Source organism: Bos taurus, chromosome 21, assembly GCF_002263795.3.
Source record: "Bos taurus isolate L1 Dominette 01449 registration number 42190680 breed Hereford chromosome 21, ARS-UCD2.0, whole genome shotgun sequence".
Classification (NCBI taxonomy): Eukaryota; Metazoa; Chordata; class Mammalia; order Artiodactyla; family Bovidae; genus Bos; species Bos taurus.
The window spans coordinates 14,113,143-14,130,429 of NC_037348.1; the positions used below are offsets into that span (position 1 = coordinate 14,113,143).

The 17,287-nt window shown below is 41.4% G+C and overlaps 1 protein-coding gene across 8 annotated transcripts in view; it reads right to left on the reverse strand.

The window, feature by feature from the left end:
• CHD2 (chromodomain helicase DNA binding protein 2) overlaps positions 1 to 17,287 on the reverse strand; it is a 112,164-nt gene that overhangs the window by 69,434 nt on the left and 25,443 nt on the right. For 5 of the 8 annotated variants that reach the window (XM_059879128.1, XM_059879125.1, XM_059879123.1 and 2 more), the window contains 8 exons: positions 11,290 to 11,394; positions 8,375 to 8,515; positions 6,664 to 6,797; positions 5,743 to 5,968; positions 4,326 to 4,426; positions 3,403 to 3,447; positions 3,077 to 3,255; positions 950 to 1,074 (listed from right to left, as the gene is read on the reverse strand). In XM_059879128.1, the coding sequence (XP_059735111.1) occupies positions 950 to 1,074; positions 3,077 to 3,255; positions 3,403 to 3,447; positions 4,326 to 4,426; positions 5,743 to 5,968; positions 6,664 to 6,797; positions 8,375 to 8,515; positions 11,290 to 11,394 (1,056 nt within the window). The remainder of the gene's footprint in view (positions 1 to 949; positions 1,075 to 3,076; positions 3,256 to 3,402; positions 3,448 to 4,325; positions 4,427 to 5,742; positions 5,969 to 6,663; positions 6,798 to 8,374; positions 8,516 to 11,289; positions 11,395 to 17,287) is intronic. The other 3 variants (NM_001102181.2, XM_059879129.1, XM_059879126.1) reach the window with 1 other exon arrangement.

A 17,287-nucleotide genomic window follows, 5' to 3' on the forward strand; every position in this document is an offset into this window, starting at 1 on the left:
GTAATTAGGGAATACTTGAGTCTGCAATTGAACTTGGTGAATAAAATTCATGAGTACAGTCTCAAAGTACCTTTAAACCTCATTGTCTCATCTCTCTTCTTTTTTCCCAAGACTACGGTAATCTTATTACAAAAAGTGAAGGATAATTTCACAAGTTCAACTGTCAGAAAACTTTCTCTAAATGGGATGGCCTGTACAGCAATTGGGGAGCAGGGGAATCACAAGACTCTTTAGCACCAGTATGTAAATTAAAGATCTTCTCTCGTCTTAGAATAATTCCTTCCACACCAAAGATTTGGGCAAATTACCTTGCTATTTGTGCTCACGAATAACACAGTATGACACAGGTAGCTGGCTATTACCCTCCCAATAACTAAATAACAAAGTACTTTTTACTTCAGGCTAAAGTGGTAATTACACATACAGGGCAATTCCCAGAAGTGATTTCTCTTAATCAAATACATATATATACATACATACATATATATATATATATATACACACATACACACACACACATATATATATGATTTTTTTTTCTATAATATACAATGGACTTCCCTTGTGCTCAGTGCTAAGAATCCACTTGCCAATCCAGGAGACATGGGTTCGATCTCTGGGTCAGGATGATCCCCAGGGGGAAGGAAATGGCAACCCACTCCAGTATTCTAGAAAATCCCACGGACAGAAGAGCCTGGTGGGCTACAGTCCATGGTATCCCAAAAGAGTCAGACACGACATAGTGACAAATAACAATAATAATATACAATGGGGCTTCCCTGGTGGCTCAGATGGTAAAGAATCTGCCTGCAATGCAGAAGACCCAAGTTCAATCCCTCGGTTGGGAAGATCCCCTGAAGAAGGGAATAAAAAGGAGTAATTCTTTGCATCTAACATCTTAAACAGCCAGAAACAGTAGAGAAAACATCAAACATAATCTTCTACGTACTTGCACCAGGAGTGAGCAAGCCAGTTGAGACCTTCCAGCTGATAATCTCGGAGCTCCAGATTCTCTCCTCCTAAATATGCCGGCTGTTTCTTTAAAGCCACAAATCGTGGTCTCTGCTTCAGGGCCTGAAATGCAGAATTGAACAAAAACCAGGTATGAAGAAAACCTTCTTCATATGTTAACCTGTTAACCTTCTTCATATGCAAACCTGTTCATATGTTAAAATGCTAACCATGATTTGTGCACTCTACATGAAAGCATAAGAACTGAAATTTCACATCTGTATCACCAACCACACCCAACCGACCATCAGTTCCTGCATCGCTGTCTACATGCCCAAAGCCAGACTGCAGCCCGAGATGTTGTTAGTCATTGCTTCTTTCCTGAAGTAAGCTTGTGAACATCATTAAACAGCACTGACTCTGCATCATCTCTGCAGCGGGGCAGTGAGTCACCTATTTTCCTCTTGGCGTTACCTTACTCTCTAAACAGCACAAAACAATGCCTCTCGGGAAGTCTGTCTACGCTACCGTAACAGCATTTGTCAATTCTGAAAAGCAGCCCACCTCCCTTGAAGCCCCAACTCTGTGAGTCTGGCTTTCTGAAGGAAAAGATGCTGCTCTCACCTTCACAGGTGTGAGGATTTGGCAGCCTAGTAAAGCCATGTCTCTATGGTTTGCACAAAATGTGTGTTCTACGGGCAACTCAGTTTGGGAAACACTGGGTTAAAAAGTTACATGCATCCCATGGCTCGTGCCTTTTCAAGTCTACCATGTTTGTGGATGCCGTGAGTTAACAGGAGAAGCTCATTCAGGAGTGCATCCCAGAGTGATGTGCCCACAAAAGCCTTTTTTGCAGGGAGCATTTCTCTGAAGATGAGCACTCTCTGGAATGAGTACCCTATTAAGAAGTGTCATCCTACTAAAGTATTTGATAAGGTAATTACTGTTTGTCTCAGCTCTCCTCTGTGAGCAGCGGGCAGTCAACAGAATCAGATGCCTCACTCGCAGCTGTCCACTCCCGCCAAGTCTCCCCACAAAGCTTCTCCCGTCTGACCCTTCAACTGCTGCTACCGTCCTCATCCTCACACCAACTCTCCCTTCAGGGGCTTATTCTACATCTTCCTGGTGGGACCTTCTGGCTTTAACAATTACTTACTCTGGAGTCTCCAACACAGAATCATTAGATTAAGCTTTCTAAATGAAATACTGTTTCTGGCCTGCTGCTCTGCTCAAGAGGGTAGGCTTATCAATACCCACAGGATAAAGTCAACATATCCTTCAAGGTATTCAATACATACACACTTTGATTTGTCAATATCACCTCCCTCTTCCAACCCTGAGGCCCGGTGGTCCCCCAACTATATTACAAGAACATTTTTCTCTTAGTATCTTTCACAAGAGGGCAATAACCTGGGCCCCCTTTTATCTTGTCTAACCAGCTCCAATCTATTCTTCAAGGGTAGGGCACTTCATGTACCACAACTTCCTCTAGTTTTAAAACCCCTTCAGTGATCCCTGTGGCTCAGTGACTTCTGCCTCTGGATATCGTCACACTCACTGACCTCCAGTGACACACTGCTTTTTATAGGTACAGGTTTGGTTCTATGAATCTGAAGACAACCTCTCGGACAAAGAGGCCATATCTTAAGTATAGTTTTATTACTGAGGACCCAAGCATTCCACTTTATACAGGGAATAAATACCAACAAAAGATAAGGATCTGTACAACCAGTCTAGCAGAGACTGGTTGATCCAGTCTCTGGATCAATCAAATAAGAAAGCCTGTACAGATCCTTGTCTTTTGTAGAATTCAGAGTCACTTCCTTTTCCTGCCACTTCTCTTTAAAGTGCTTTAACTCTTTCAAGGAGTCTCCACAGTATCTCTGAACTAGATATATCTAACTGGGTAAATAATAAGATGAAATGAGTCAGTAAAGCCATTATACAACACATCCTGCTCTCCTGTTTTAATGGTTTTCCTTTGATACCAAGATTAGGTCATCTTCTTCAACATGAGAACTGTCCTTTACTTCTGTAGTCTTTTCTCTCCCCCACATCTGTGTGTGGCCAGACTTTTAAGCAATACACCTTTCCCCGAAAGCCCAAACGCCAGCAGTCAGCACACCTTGCATTCTCTCGTGGGGATGGTTTTTGAGTTGTTGCGACTGTGGAAGCTGTCGATGCAGCTCTGGAATTTCTTTCCGATCAGGGCTTCGTCTTCCCAGCTGCACTCTGAATAGGGCAGTCCCATCCACTTGCATAGATACTCAGGTTCGTTGGAAGGGGCCGGCTTCCGGCTGTGAGCTATTTCACATACAAAAATTGACAGATCAGCAACTGCCAATTAAAGGAGAGGGGTGACATTCTGTTTTATGTGTAACCAAGGCAACACCACGTGGCAAAGCATGCATTGCTCTTAGACAATATTTATAAACAAAATCTCTCACTTACCTGGAAAGTCTGTTTGACCCAGTGTAGATTTGCTTGTCTTCACAGCTAAATAAATGGAAAATCAGGTAAGTTATCACAAAACCAAGAAAACAGTGACATTTCAGGCCCTGTGAGCAAGAGTACAAATATACTCTACTATCTCACATCTTAACAAAATAAAAAAGAGCCGTGTTGTTCTCACGACCCTGTCTGGCCCCATTTCTCTGTCTCCCTACCCCCACCTGCAGCCCCACCACCCCATGGATTCATCCCCCGGGCCAGGACTACTGCCGAGCGGAAGGACCAAGCCCCAGTCCTCCCTGACTGGCAACGCCACCTGCCGCCCGAGCCACCTGGTGCTTGGCACGCCTACCCCCTGGCTGCCACCTCACTGGCGGGCCTTTCTCACGCTCCTCTGTTGGTTTCTTCACAACTTTCAAAAGCTGGAATGCCCTCAGACTTCTGCTCTCACCATGTGTACATTTCTTGATGATCTCATTAAACCTCAGGCTTTAAATACTATCTACACAGAGATAAATTCTCAAGTTTCAATCTCCAGCTAAGACTGAGTTCTAAACTCCAGATTCACATACTCTACAGCCTTCACAATACTATCCACTTAGATGACTGTGAAGTATATCAAACTGACAAACTAAGCTCTTGACTTCTCTTCCCTCAGTCTTGCTATTTCAGTAAATGGTACCTCCAATCTCCTGTTTGCTCAGGTCAGGAATACTGACACCACCCCTCTGTCTTCCCCCATCTCCAAATCTACCACCAAGTCTTGTTAGCTTTTCCTTCAAAATAAATCTAGGCATCTGACTATTCTCCAAACTTACACCTGCAAAAATACATTTTTTAATATCTATACATTACTCCCAAAAAAGGAAGTTCCTTTATTCCTGGAACTCCAACACTGCTTAAATGAGTTTCCATGTACTTACCTATTACTCTTTCTACGATCTGATACTGTTTGTTCAGCTCCGAGGCCAGCTCTTGTTGGCAGTTGAAATATTCCACATCTTCAGGAGAAACCTTCCCTAACCTGGCCAGAAGTCAAACAAGGAAGAGTACATACTAATTAGATCTGGAGAATCCATACTCATCTATCAATGCAAAGTCAAAACAGGAAAGGAAACTTAGTCTTTACTTTCATATGTCCCTTTAGTAATCTTGTACTAATAATTAGGCCAGAGATTTTAAGAAAAACATGTAAGACTTGTAGAAAACACTGAAACCTCAGACTTAAAGGACACACCAGTTGTTCTTGCTGATGTGGTCTGTTTTATAAAGAAACCTAAAAATAACTATTTTGTGTGATAAATTCATGTGATCTGTGATAAATTCATGTATCTTAATAGACAAGGCCAATAAAACTCAGATTATAAGAAAAGATGTCTTTTTTTCATATATGATGGACTTTAGGAGTGATTAAATGTTGACATTTTTAGAAAACCAATTATTTTCAGTTATAAAACAACACCAGCAACTTGAAATTAAATACTACTATAACTTTCAAGGACTTTCAAAATTCTAATAATTGCTTTACAAACTACCCATACTCAGAGATATATATTTTTGTTTTTGACTCAAAGAAAAAAAGTATCTGATTTACTGAAATAGCATATTCTGCACAGTAATCAAACAGGAATTGGAACCCATTTGTCCCTACTCCTAACACTAATTAACCTGATCACATGATACTGAAGCGTGTGTCTCCAGGGAGACCTTACACTTCTTATTTATTATCAGTTTAGGGGTGTGTGTATTGTGGCCCCACGTTTCTCATACAACTTGACATGTTCAAAGCTGTAAGCAAGCTAAAAACCACAAGGTGATCACAGTTTCAGAACATTCCTGTCACATCATTTCTGTAAACTGTAAAACCAAGATTAGTTTTAAGTATACCATATCCCAGAGAGTTCTAGAACACTAAACTTCTGACACCCAGGCTAGGCCAGCACAACCAGAGAAAGTGACAAGGTGCTCAAGGACATGAGCCTGGACTCAGGCTGCGGGCGTCCAGGGCCGCAGAGCGGCTCTGCAGCTCACTGTCAACAAATAGCACTCTGTACAAATCTCACAGGCTTACTGTGAGGACTGACGACAAGATCAGGTCTGAAAAACGCCCCATACACTCGTTGTTATTATTAAACTCTACAGACTTTCTGGCTATACATAAAAATACATACTATCTTCAGGTCACAGTTTTATAAAAGGTAACCATGGATGCCTCCACGTTCATTCAGTCTGACAGAGGCAAAATTTGATATTCTAGACAGTCATGTTCTCCACCATTTAAAAACTCTCCCTTCCCCCAGGCTGCAAGTGTATTTCTTTTATCTAGGAAAGGTAATGTACCACTGCTTGATTTCATCCTCTTTCTTCTTGAAGTTCTCTAGTTTTTTCAGACCCTTCACTTTCTGTTGCTGTAAGGACTCTTCACTCTCCCATGTGCTGTGGATATATGACCAGCCCTTCCACTTGATGAGGTACTGGACTTCGCCTTCATCCTTTTCAGGGTCAAAGTCGCTGCTAGGGTCTCCATTAGCTTCGACTGCATACACAGTGGTAGAAGCTCCCGTGGCTGCAAAAAGATTCAGTTAAATTTTAAGAAGTCTATGAAACCAGACCCTGAAAAGCTTCCCAAATACACAGTTATCTAAAGAGTCTCTTTTTGGATGAAGTACCAAAATCCTTTATCTTCAAATATGCAGATATTCACAAACAATACAGAATGAACATGCCCAGCAATTTCAAATGTTTTCAAGATGCAAACCCAATTTTTCCCATTTAAACAGTCTAAAATTTGCTGGTGAAATCAAAGAAATCTTTGTGTTCAAACACAATAAATACGGAACAGCAACATTCTTTTGTTTTGGTCCCTACTAACTCAGACTAAATACATAAAATTTGGGCCTTTCTGAGCAGAGAGAAATCTGCCAGCTTCCAATGGCAGGGAAGTGGCAGCAGGAACCATGTCTAGCCGCAAAGGTGGCAAGAAGCTCCTGAAGCAACGCAAGCAGCAGGCTGAGGAGATGGACAAGGAAGCAGCAGCATTCAAGCAGAAACAAGAGGCGCAGAAGGAACTCAGGGAGCTAACAGCAGAGGCTGCAGGGAAGGGCCGGGGCCATAGGGGGTTAAGAAAGCCAGAAAAAGGGAAGCTGTTTCTGTGCCTGAGGCAACAGTGACCCTTAAATCCATTCCTCCTTCAACATTTGCGCTCCCTGCCCTAACGCTTGTTGCCACCTATAGCAAGAATGAAGCACTGTCTTTGCATACCTCCTTTCTTTCCCAGCCTTGAATCTAAGACCTTTTCAATAGTTTCACTATTATCCTGCTGTTCATCAACTCCTTCTCCAGTCATTTCAATGAGGTCATCTGAGTCAGTCTCAAAGTCATCGTCTTCTTTATAACTGCATGAGGAATAATGCCGAATAAATAAGAAACTATCTTTTCAGATCCAAAATTACCTTACGTAAGATCATTAGGACAACCCTTTTGGCTCCAACATGGTGTTTTGCAGATCAGCCACGATAAAGTGGGCTCAAAGTTCATTTTTTTGTTCCTGCTTAAAGTATTACTGCATGTTCACAGATAGCGGCAGGAAGGCTAACTCATATTTCAAAATAAAAACTGACTAAAGTGATTTTTGTAAGCAAGACACAGAAAACTACAAGGACATTCTTATGTTTTCATTTTTTAACAACATCATTATTATGTATAAACAAGGAAACAACTACGAAAAAAAGAAAATGCATAATGAAAAAAATTGCCTAATGAAAAAACTGGTTCTAAGATTAATGCATCAACCCTGCATTTTGTCTCCCAATAACAAGAATATGAAATTTAAGTCTTCAAGTCACTGAGCATGCTTCCTGGTACTAAAAATATTAAAACATAACCTTCCACCATATATTATATTAACAACAAAGGGTTTGGGAGTTACAAAAGAGAAAAACACAATGCTGGATGCAGTACAGCTAGCTATAGGAGGAAAAAGTGCTAAACTACACATTAATATATTCAAAGCCTAGTCTTAGCTTTCAAATTATTAACTGGATTCACTTAACAGGTTATTAATAACTTCAGGATTCAGCTTCACCATCTTTAAGTAGACCAAAAGAAAACTATGTACCCTTCTAAAATGAAATTAAATGCCCTCTGACTGGTATAAAGTATGTATGTTTTGTATCTATTCCTTTATTTCATTTTCTATTAATTATTCATACACTATCATAACCTTGATAAGATTATTACATCCATGTAACACTATATAAAGAAACTGAAAGTCGCTCAGTCATATCTGTTTGCGACCCCATGGACTATACAGTCCAGTGAATTCTCCAGGCCAGAACACTGGAGTGGGTAGCCTTTTCCTTCAATAGGGGATGTTCCCAACCCAGGGATGGAACCCAGGTCTTCCGCATTGCAGGCAGATTCTTTACCAGCTGAGCTACAAAGGAAGCCCAACACTATATAAGCTGAAACTCAAAGGAATTTATCTGATTGAAAGTATAATTCAAAAGTAAGACTGCAATCCAAATGTGTTTCCTAAAAAACAGTGCTATACTTTTATTTTTGTTATTTTCTTGGCCAAACCACAGCGTATGTGGGACCTTATTTCCCCAACCAGGGATCGAACCCGCACCCCATGCATTAGAAGCATGGAGTCTCAACCACTGGACTGCCAGGGAAGTCCCAAAGAATGGTATGAAATGAAGATAATGTCACTACCACTCAAGGAAACGTGAATTTGAAGTAGTTCTCTTCATAGGAATGAAGGCTTGATATGATTTATCACTATTATTTCCATTTTCCTATTGGCCAGGACCATTCTTTTTGAAAGAACCTTTCTGAATACAATCTCAAGACACAGGTCATTATTTTCACCTGTCAAATGTCTGATCCTGGACCTATTAAAAGCAAGCTCTAGCCAGTTACACTATGCCCCTTCCTCTCACTAATGAAACCCTTCCGGGACATCACCTACCTCACATTTTTAGCTGCTCTGCGGCGTGTCTGCCTTTTGGGAGCTTCATCATCTTCATCCTCATCATCAGAAGAGTCTTGCTTTTTCCTCTTTCCACGCTGAGTCTTAGGTTGCTTTTTAACACGAGGTTTGGGCACTGTTCTAAAGTGAGAAAAGGAAAAATGGCCAAGTCCTTATTTCATCATTTGGTGTCTACTTCAAATCTATATAACTGTACTGCCCAGAGCAGGGCTTACCATAGAGATTAACCAAGGGAATGTTAAGACATGAATATTCCTAGGTCCTGTTCCATGAGATTCTAGTTCATGAGAAATCTGCTTCACTAGAAACAAAACGGTTCTACTGCTGACACCCTCCAGTCATTTACAGGAGACACCGTCGGCCGCTGTGACTGCAGGTCCCACACCCACGGACTTATCCAACCAGGGATCAAAAACTTATCTGGGGGGAAAAGAAGTCCACAAAGTTCCCAAATGCAAATCTTGAAACTGCTGCCCATTAGCAGCTGTTTACATAAGTATTAACATTGCAGCAGGTATTAAAAGTAATCAACAGATGACTAAAAGTACACGGGAGGAGAGGCCTAGTCTACACGGAATACAACAGCACAGCATTTCATATAAGAAGGGACTTGAGCATCCGTGGATTCTGGCATCTATTTAGCATCCCTGGCAAGGATGAAGGGAGGACCGCACTGGGGGTTCTCAGGCAACGACTCTCCACCGCTCCTCAGGATCGCCTGACACAATACACACACGGCCTGTTGCTGAGGGCAGCTCTTTTCTGGGCAGTTTGGAAATATCTACCAAAGTTACTAATGTAACCATTTTACTTCTGGGAATAAGTAAAAGATACAAACAGATATAAACTGATACAGGCACAGTAAACTATTCACTGTGGTATTTGCAATAACAAAAGATTAGGAAAACTGAATAGTCATCAAGTGGGACTAGTTCAATAACAGAATACTTGTTATTGTTGTTCAGCCACTAAGTTACGTCAGACTTTTCTGCAACCCATGGACTGCACCAGGCTCTCTGTCTACTAGTATCTCCTGGAGTTTGCTCAAATTCATGCCCCTTAAATTAGTGATGCTATCTAACCATCTCATCCTCTGTCACCCCATTCTCCTTTTGCCTTCAATCTTTCCCAGCATCAGGGTCTGAAAACAGAATACCATGCGACCATAAAAAACAACAGAGGGAGCAGTTTTCCGTGCATTGGTAAGGAAAGATTTCCAAGAGAGATAATGAAAGAAAAATGCAGGAGAGGATGCATGGAACGTTATCATCTGTATAAAGAAGTAAAGGACAAGAAATAACTACACATTTTTTCTTCCATGTATATAAAAGACACCTTGGAGACTACCTGAGAGACTGTGCCCTGCCACAGACCACGGGCACAGCTGAGGAGATCGGCCCTCTGCAGGCGGCGCCTCCCCTGCAGCCAAGACTGAGGGCCACAGACTAGGAGCTCTCACAAGGAAATCAAGTACTCCAGCAGCGGCGAAAAGTGAGAGGAGAAAGACAGTGACAGAAACTCACAATCACAGCCATCTCTTTCTCTCATACTTGCCATAACCAACACTCCACAGACAGATGACCAGAGAGTCAATAAAAGATGGGTAAAATCTAGAAGACAGACCTGGAGTGGATTCCAGGGCTGAGAGCTGAAACTCAGATGAAAGGAGACAACACTAATGAATCTCCCGACAGGGGTGGAAGGTGAGGGGGGAGGTACAACATCCTAAGCCATGGACAGACAAATATTTCTGCTGTAAATGGCCAGAGGATAAGTATTTTTTACTTTCTCAGACAAGAGGCAAAGTTGAGGCTACCAAATAGGTACTTAAATAACAAGAGAAAATAAATTTCAACAAATATTTTACAGAAAAATTCAAAATAAAATAATAATGATCAAGTGTATTTTTTGTGATACAACATCTACTAATGAGAAGAACAGAATTCTTTTTGAAGTGATGATAGCATTTCACTTAATTAGTGTTCGAATTTAGTGTTCCTTATCATGAAACTACAAATGTTCACCAGAAGCTATACTGAGGGACTTCTCCAGTAGTCCAAGGGGTTGGACTTTGCCTTCCAATGCAGAACCCTGGTCGGGGAGCTAGGATCCCACATGCCTTGTGGTCAAAAAATACCAAAGCATAAAACAGAAGCAATGTTGTAATAAATTCAATAAAGACTTTTAAAATGGTTCACATCACAAAAACTTTTTAAAAACAAGCTATATTGAGTTCACAGGCCACATAAAAATGGGGGGGGGGGGACCCCCGCAGGGAGTGGGATTTGGCCCAAAGACAACATTTGCCAACCCCTCCTAACACTGCAAGGAGAAAAATCTTCTTGGGGCCTCGTTGCCTCCTGTCTTCCTCCCCCCATCACCAATACCTTTTGTTGCCATCTGTCTGATCAGAAATTACCAGTTTCTTCCCACTTCCACCTACTTCCATCTCTGGACAGATTCTTTGCTTAATGTCATATAGATCGTACGAACAGGGTAATAAACAGTCAAGTATGTTTCAATCAGCCAATTAAACGTAGGAAAAATTAGTTCTCCCCAAAAGAATCTGTACCCTGGTCAAATACACAGAGAGATTTTTTTTAAGAGTGGAAGATATATTTGTTCCTCAGAACCAGTCCACCTGGAATATGAAACAGCAAGATTCACTCTCTAGCTATGTACCATGCAAACACACAAAATCCACAGCAGCTCAGTCATCTAATTACTTGCTAACGAAGCAGATGAGCAAGAAGTTAATCAGGCATTCAGAATCCAGAGTCACAACACACTGCAGCTTGGCAACTGAGGCCCCCGTGCCAGCACTACACCGTCCTCCTCAACCTAACACAGACTGAGCTCAACCAGAGGCAGGGACGCGCAAGCACGCACGGCACCTTCTGGGGACAGGTCTTCTGGCTTTCACTGTCTGCTCTGGTTCGCTCTCTGCACTGGAGCCTTGTTCCTGTTCATCGTCCGAGAGCTCCCATTTCCGTTTTTCTCTGTGATCAAAAGCAAAGCAAAATTTTTTTTTTTCTAAAAGAGTTCCTCGAGATCGTTTCGCTTGAAGAATCTGACAAAACCAATTTCAAGCAGAAGAGCCAAAAAAGGCAGAAAGTGTATATTTTAGATATTATGCTAAAAGATTTGTTTTAGCTTCAAATTTTGGTTGGGTTCCTTCCTGCGATGTGTAATATCTATTCCTATTTTGTATCCGGTATCAAAATAAATGATGAAGCTAAGGCTGTATTTTTTTTTTAACTATTGGTTCTGAAAAAAAAAAAAAATGTTGCCAATTCTCTAATACTCTATTTTTATTTACTATTATCATTGATCAGACTGAAGCTATAATATATACTAGATCAGAGGTTTTCAAATTTTAGTATGGATCAGAACTATATAAAGGATTTGCTGCAAGAGTTTTCTGGGCCACAGCCAGTTTTTGATTCAGGAGGTCTAATGTGAGGCCTAAAAATCTGAATGTTACCAAATTCAGATGATGCTGATACTATTGAGAGAGTTCTCTTGAGTACTACACTAGCTATCTTCAGAATGTTGATTAAACAATCCCTAAAATTATGTTATTAATGATAAACCTACCACCTACTAATTAACCTGTCCAGCTAATGAAGTAGTTTTAATAATCACTAAATACAGTAGGTGTCCTTTTGCTCATCAAGATAACAGATGGCATGGGAGAGCCATACCCTATAGGTGCCCTGCTATGCCCCAACAGTTTCTGAAGTTTCCTTGAAGACCAAAAAAGAAATCACAGGAACTCAGCTCATTTCCCACCTGCAGGGAAGAAGGAAGGAACACACATAATAGCAACTGGTCGAGAAACATCCAGGGAAACAAAAAACTCAACAGGCAAGAACCTGGTTTAGGATTTCTCTCTAAACAAAACAATTACCATGTGCCTCTGGGTCTCTGTACAGAAAATGAGGTTATGTTAAAGACAACTGCTGTCAAATTGCAAAGTCAAGTCAATATTCTTCATGGGAAAATAACTCAAAGTAATAGTGGAAGAACCTTTCTAAACAGTCCTACACTTGATTCAGTCGAAACATCAGGAAAGAAAATGTTCTCAAGCCTTCCATGAAAAGGCCATAGAGCACTTCCACGTACATTACTCAAGTTCTACTGGCACAAAGGCAGGCAAGTGGAGATACACCTTTGTTAAATACAAAGAATGAATCCTATCAGTCTGCCAGACAGGTAGAGTGTGCTTATGGACAGTGACTGGTAAAATATTAAGGTCTGCTATTATCACCAATACCCATCCCTCCCTCTTTAAAGCAAACCATGCTTTGGGCACCCGCCTTATTCTCGTTTCCTAGCGCCTCATACAATAAATGTGTTCTAAAGGATCCAAGGAATAGATGGTGATGGCCAGGAGGAAAAAAGATGTCTCCAGCAGTGGGGAGACTGGCACCTAAGGATCTAGCCTTCCTTGGCCAAGACTAGAACAGTTTATTTACCCCTTAGAAGGAGCTTACAGTCAAACTGGAGAGCAGTGGTTTCACAGGAAACAAGCTTGAAAGAACATGCACGTAAGACCTAATGGAAAGCAGATGAGATGAGAAAGATCTACAATCAAGTGTCATTCGTAATTTCTATAACTCTGCCAGGAACTGAGACTGTTATATCAGAGTAGCTAATGAGGTCTGCTTCAACAATTTTAGAGACTAAAGTGGCAGTAGACACTGAGAGAATGGAGGTTGAGAGTTTTCCAGTTAAACTGCAGATCTGTAGACGTACAGATAACCAAGAGGACTTCAAATCTTCCAATATGAGAAGGTACAAAAACTTAGCCAAGCAACTGGTCCAAAGTACTCTTCCCACACAGAGGGAAAATCAAGCCCAGTGGGAACAAGCTGTTTGGTGTATGTCAAACCCACATTTCTGCTATTCTCAACAGAACCTACTGAAGACCATTCCAGGAGGAGCTGAACAGTTAAGAGGCTTAAAAGGTTGAAAGAAGTTTTATATATATGTATCTGAAATTGGTGGATTATTTCAAATTTCATTTTAATTTTCAAGAATGGTGGGGGAGGGGGCAAGTTAGGACCAGCAATACTGTTAATTCTGTCTAAGTGGTGAAGTGAAAAGGGCAATCAATTACTAACAGATTACTGCCCCAAGGGCTCTCCAACAGGTGAAACCAACGTCCACCCCTAGAGTTTGCTGGCTTCTCAAATAATGTAGACTGTAGGAGGAAGACTCCCTGACTAAGCCATATTATAAGCTGGGCTACAAAGAGAAGTCTCAAATATAGGATCATGATTGAAATATTTTCCATGTTAAAGGAGACTTGAATTGCCAGATCCAGTTCTAAGAAGCCACCAGTGGGATTCCCTAAATGGGACTCAATAGAACTTTGGCCAAAATTTTGGGAACTGAGGGAAAAAAAATACCAAGATTTGACCACTGAGGCCTCAAGGCCATATAAATAGATAGGAAAAAGTCAGAATGCAAGTTAACTAGGTATGGTTTTCTTTCTTTACTGGGAAAAAGTGGATTCCTTTTTTCTTTACTGGGAAAAATCGAATCTAAACAACTATAAAGAAGGGAATGAACAAAAGCCATTTTAAAATAAAATAGGCCTAAAATTTGGCCAAGAGCCACTGAGGCTTCCTAATTAACTGTCTTTAAGAGCTCAAAGAAGGGAACTCCTTTCTCCTCCACTTTAGAAGGCAGATAAGGAAAACAGGGAACTAACTGCTTTAACATCACTGATTTTCAGTCGATTTTCCCAAAGAGGATGGTGTTCAAAAGCAAGTCTCAATGAAGAGGATAAATCTGTTCTAACAAGGACTCTCTTCTGCTGTGTCACAGGACTGTGACAGACTTCCACTTTACTGCACTGGAAAGGAAGAAACAACTATAATCTCAACTATAATCTCAGGAGAATAACTTCAAATGATTACAGATAAAATCATTTTTTAAATTCCAGGTGGAAAAGAGGGTTCTGGAACCACTGTTCAGTGGAGCTGAACACTACTGGGACTGCAATGAGTCAGCAGAAATCCTACCCAACATTTCACAAATTAGGACAGCATGAATAGGGACTGCCTTACCTACCTCCTGCAAAACCTCTATGCAGGTCAAGAAGCAAGTTAGAACTAGACATGGAACAACGGACTGGTTCAAACTTGGGAAAGGAGTGTGTTGGTTATATGTTGTCACCCTGCTTATCTAACTTCTATGCAGAGTACATCATGAGAAATCCAGACCAGATTAATCACAAGCTGGAATCAAGACTGTGGGGAGAAATATCAACAACCTCAGATATGCAGATGATACCACTCTAATGGCAGAAAGCGAAAAGGAACTAAAGAGCTTCTTAATGAAGGTAAAATAGAGTGAAAAAGCTGGCTTAAAACTCAACATTCAACATTGAGCATCCACTCCCAACACTTCATGGCAAATAGATGGGAAAAAGGTGGAAGCAGCGACAGATTTTTTTTTCTTGGGCTCCAAAATCACTGTGGACAGTGACTGCAGCCGTGAAATTAAAAGATGCTTGCTCTCTGGAAGAAAAGCTATGACAAACCTAGACAGTATTAAAAAGCAGAGACATCTCTCTGACAACAAAGGTCCACAGAGTCAAAGCTATGGTTTTTTCAGTAATCATGTACGGATGTGAGAGTTGGACCATAAAGAATTGCCAATTAATTAAAAGAATGTTTTCCTCCTCTAAGCTTTTAAAATGCTAATCACATGACTCCAGCAGAGTTAGTCCCTTCTAAGACTGTAGTCCTTAAAGTGTCAATGTCACAAAAGCAAATAAAGTCTGTGAAAGTGCTCCAGACTAATGAAAGCTGACATCTAATACAATATTTAACCTGAGACTGGATTCTGTACTGTGGGTAGAAAAATATTATAAATGACATTGTTGAGTTGAATGACCAAATTGGAATCCAAATTAGACAACGGTATTGTACCAATGTTAAATCTATTTACCTTAAAATTGTATTTTGCTTACAAAAGAGAATATCCTTATTCTTAGAAAACACACACTTAGTATTTAGGGGTTAAAGACCATGCTGTATGAATCTTAGTCTGAAATGGCTCAGAAAAAATATTACCTTGTGTGTATACATAAATATATATAAAGAGAACTCTCACAATGATAAAGCAAATAGGGCAAAAACGGTACACAGTGGTGAATCTCAGTATACAGGATTCCTTGTACTGCTCTTACCCTTAAAATTTTTCAACTCTTTGAAATTAATCCCCCCAAAAAAGTTTAAAAAATGGTTCCTTTTAAAAACTTTAAAATCTGTGAGACAATCTGCAGTGTTTTGGAAAAACACTGCCCCGTGCTAATATTTCACAATGTCCACTCCTCTGAGCGCGTCTCGCTCAGTTCTGAAGCCCATGTGCCCACACACTAGGTTGTCGCCCTTGCTGAGACCACAGAGGGCCCGGCAGTGCCGCCTCTCGTGACCTGAGTCTCAGCACCTGCAGGACCTCCCCTAATCTATGTTACTAACTAAACTGACTTGGGAGAAGAGCTCTCCACAAACCCCAGTGCCCTCCAGCTGCCCAGAGGAGGGCATGGCAGGAGGCCAGCCCAGGGCCCAACCAAACAGGCATGAGGAGAACCTCCGCTTACATAAGTTCCTAAGGAAGAGCCCAGAAGTAGACAAGCAGCCTCACAGAAGACACCCCCTCTCCCTCTCCCCGACAAGAAGTGGAAAGGTTCTACTCGGGCAAAGAACAGTCACAAGGGCCTCTGAGAGCTGCGTACTTTGGAGAGCTCTCAGGATTGAAAGGAGAGGGAAAAGCAAATACAGAAATCAGTCAAAATAGCAAGTCTGATGTATTACACAGGGGCTGAAAGCTGGAGGGATTCTTACACCCACATAAAGCTACATAAATGAGGTGTTCAGGGACTTCCCCTAGTGGTTCAATGGTCAAGACTCTGTGCTCCCACTCCAGTGATGAAAGGTTCAATCCCTGGTCAGGGAACTAAGATCCCACATGCACAGTGGCCAAAAAAAATTAGGAGTTCAGGTTTTCAAGTACAGAACATTTAGATTCCCACCAATGGACCAGCAGAATGTAGCCAGACGGTGGAGGAAAACACACGTGCATGGACTTCCCAAAAAGCCTCTGAAGCCTTTAGCCTGGGAAACTGAGATCTCCTAAGCAGGCCCTGGGATGGGGATAGAGCCTTCTGAGCTGCCACGAAGCAGGGGCTTGCCTACAGTCATCATTTCTGCAACTCTAATGAAATATTTAAAGCACAAATGGAAATTGCATGCCCTCTGGGCAGGGCAAAATTAAACACTATGACTTTTCTGACCATAGTTTCTAATAACTGTGTTAAGTTACCAGAATAAGTATTACCCTATTTTAGAGATGGGGAAATTTAAAGACTCACGTTACTGTGCCTCTGGCCAAATACTTAAGAATTATGCTGTGCTTAGTCACTCAGTCATGTCTGACTCTTTGCGACCCAATGGACTGTATAGCCCACCAGGCTCCTCTGTCCATGGAATTCTCCAGGCCAAAATACTGGAATGGGTTGCCATGCCCTCCTCCAGGGGATCTTCCCAACCCAGGGCTCAAACCCAGGTCTCCCGCATTGCAGATGGATTCTGGATTCTTTACTGTCTGAGCCACCAGGGAAGCCCATGAATACTGGAGCAGGTAGCCTATCCCTTGTCCAAGGGATCTTCCTGACCCAGGAACTGAACTGGGGTCTTCTGCACTGCAGGCGGATTCTTTACCAGCTGAGTTTCTAGGGAAGCCCAAGTTAAGGATTACAATACTTTAGAACAGAGAAGATATAACTGAGATTCTCAACAAGAGCCAAGGACAGCCGTTTACCATGAGAAACCCCTGAATTTGTGTGCAGGGTTTTGAGTATTTTTCTGAGAAGAC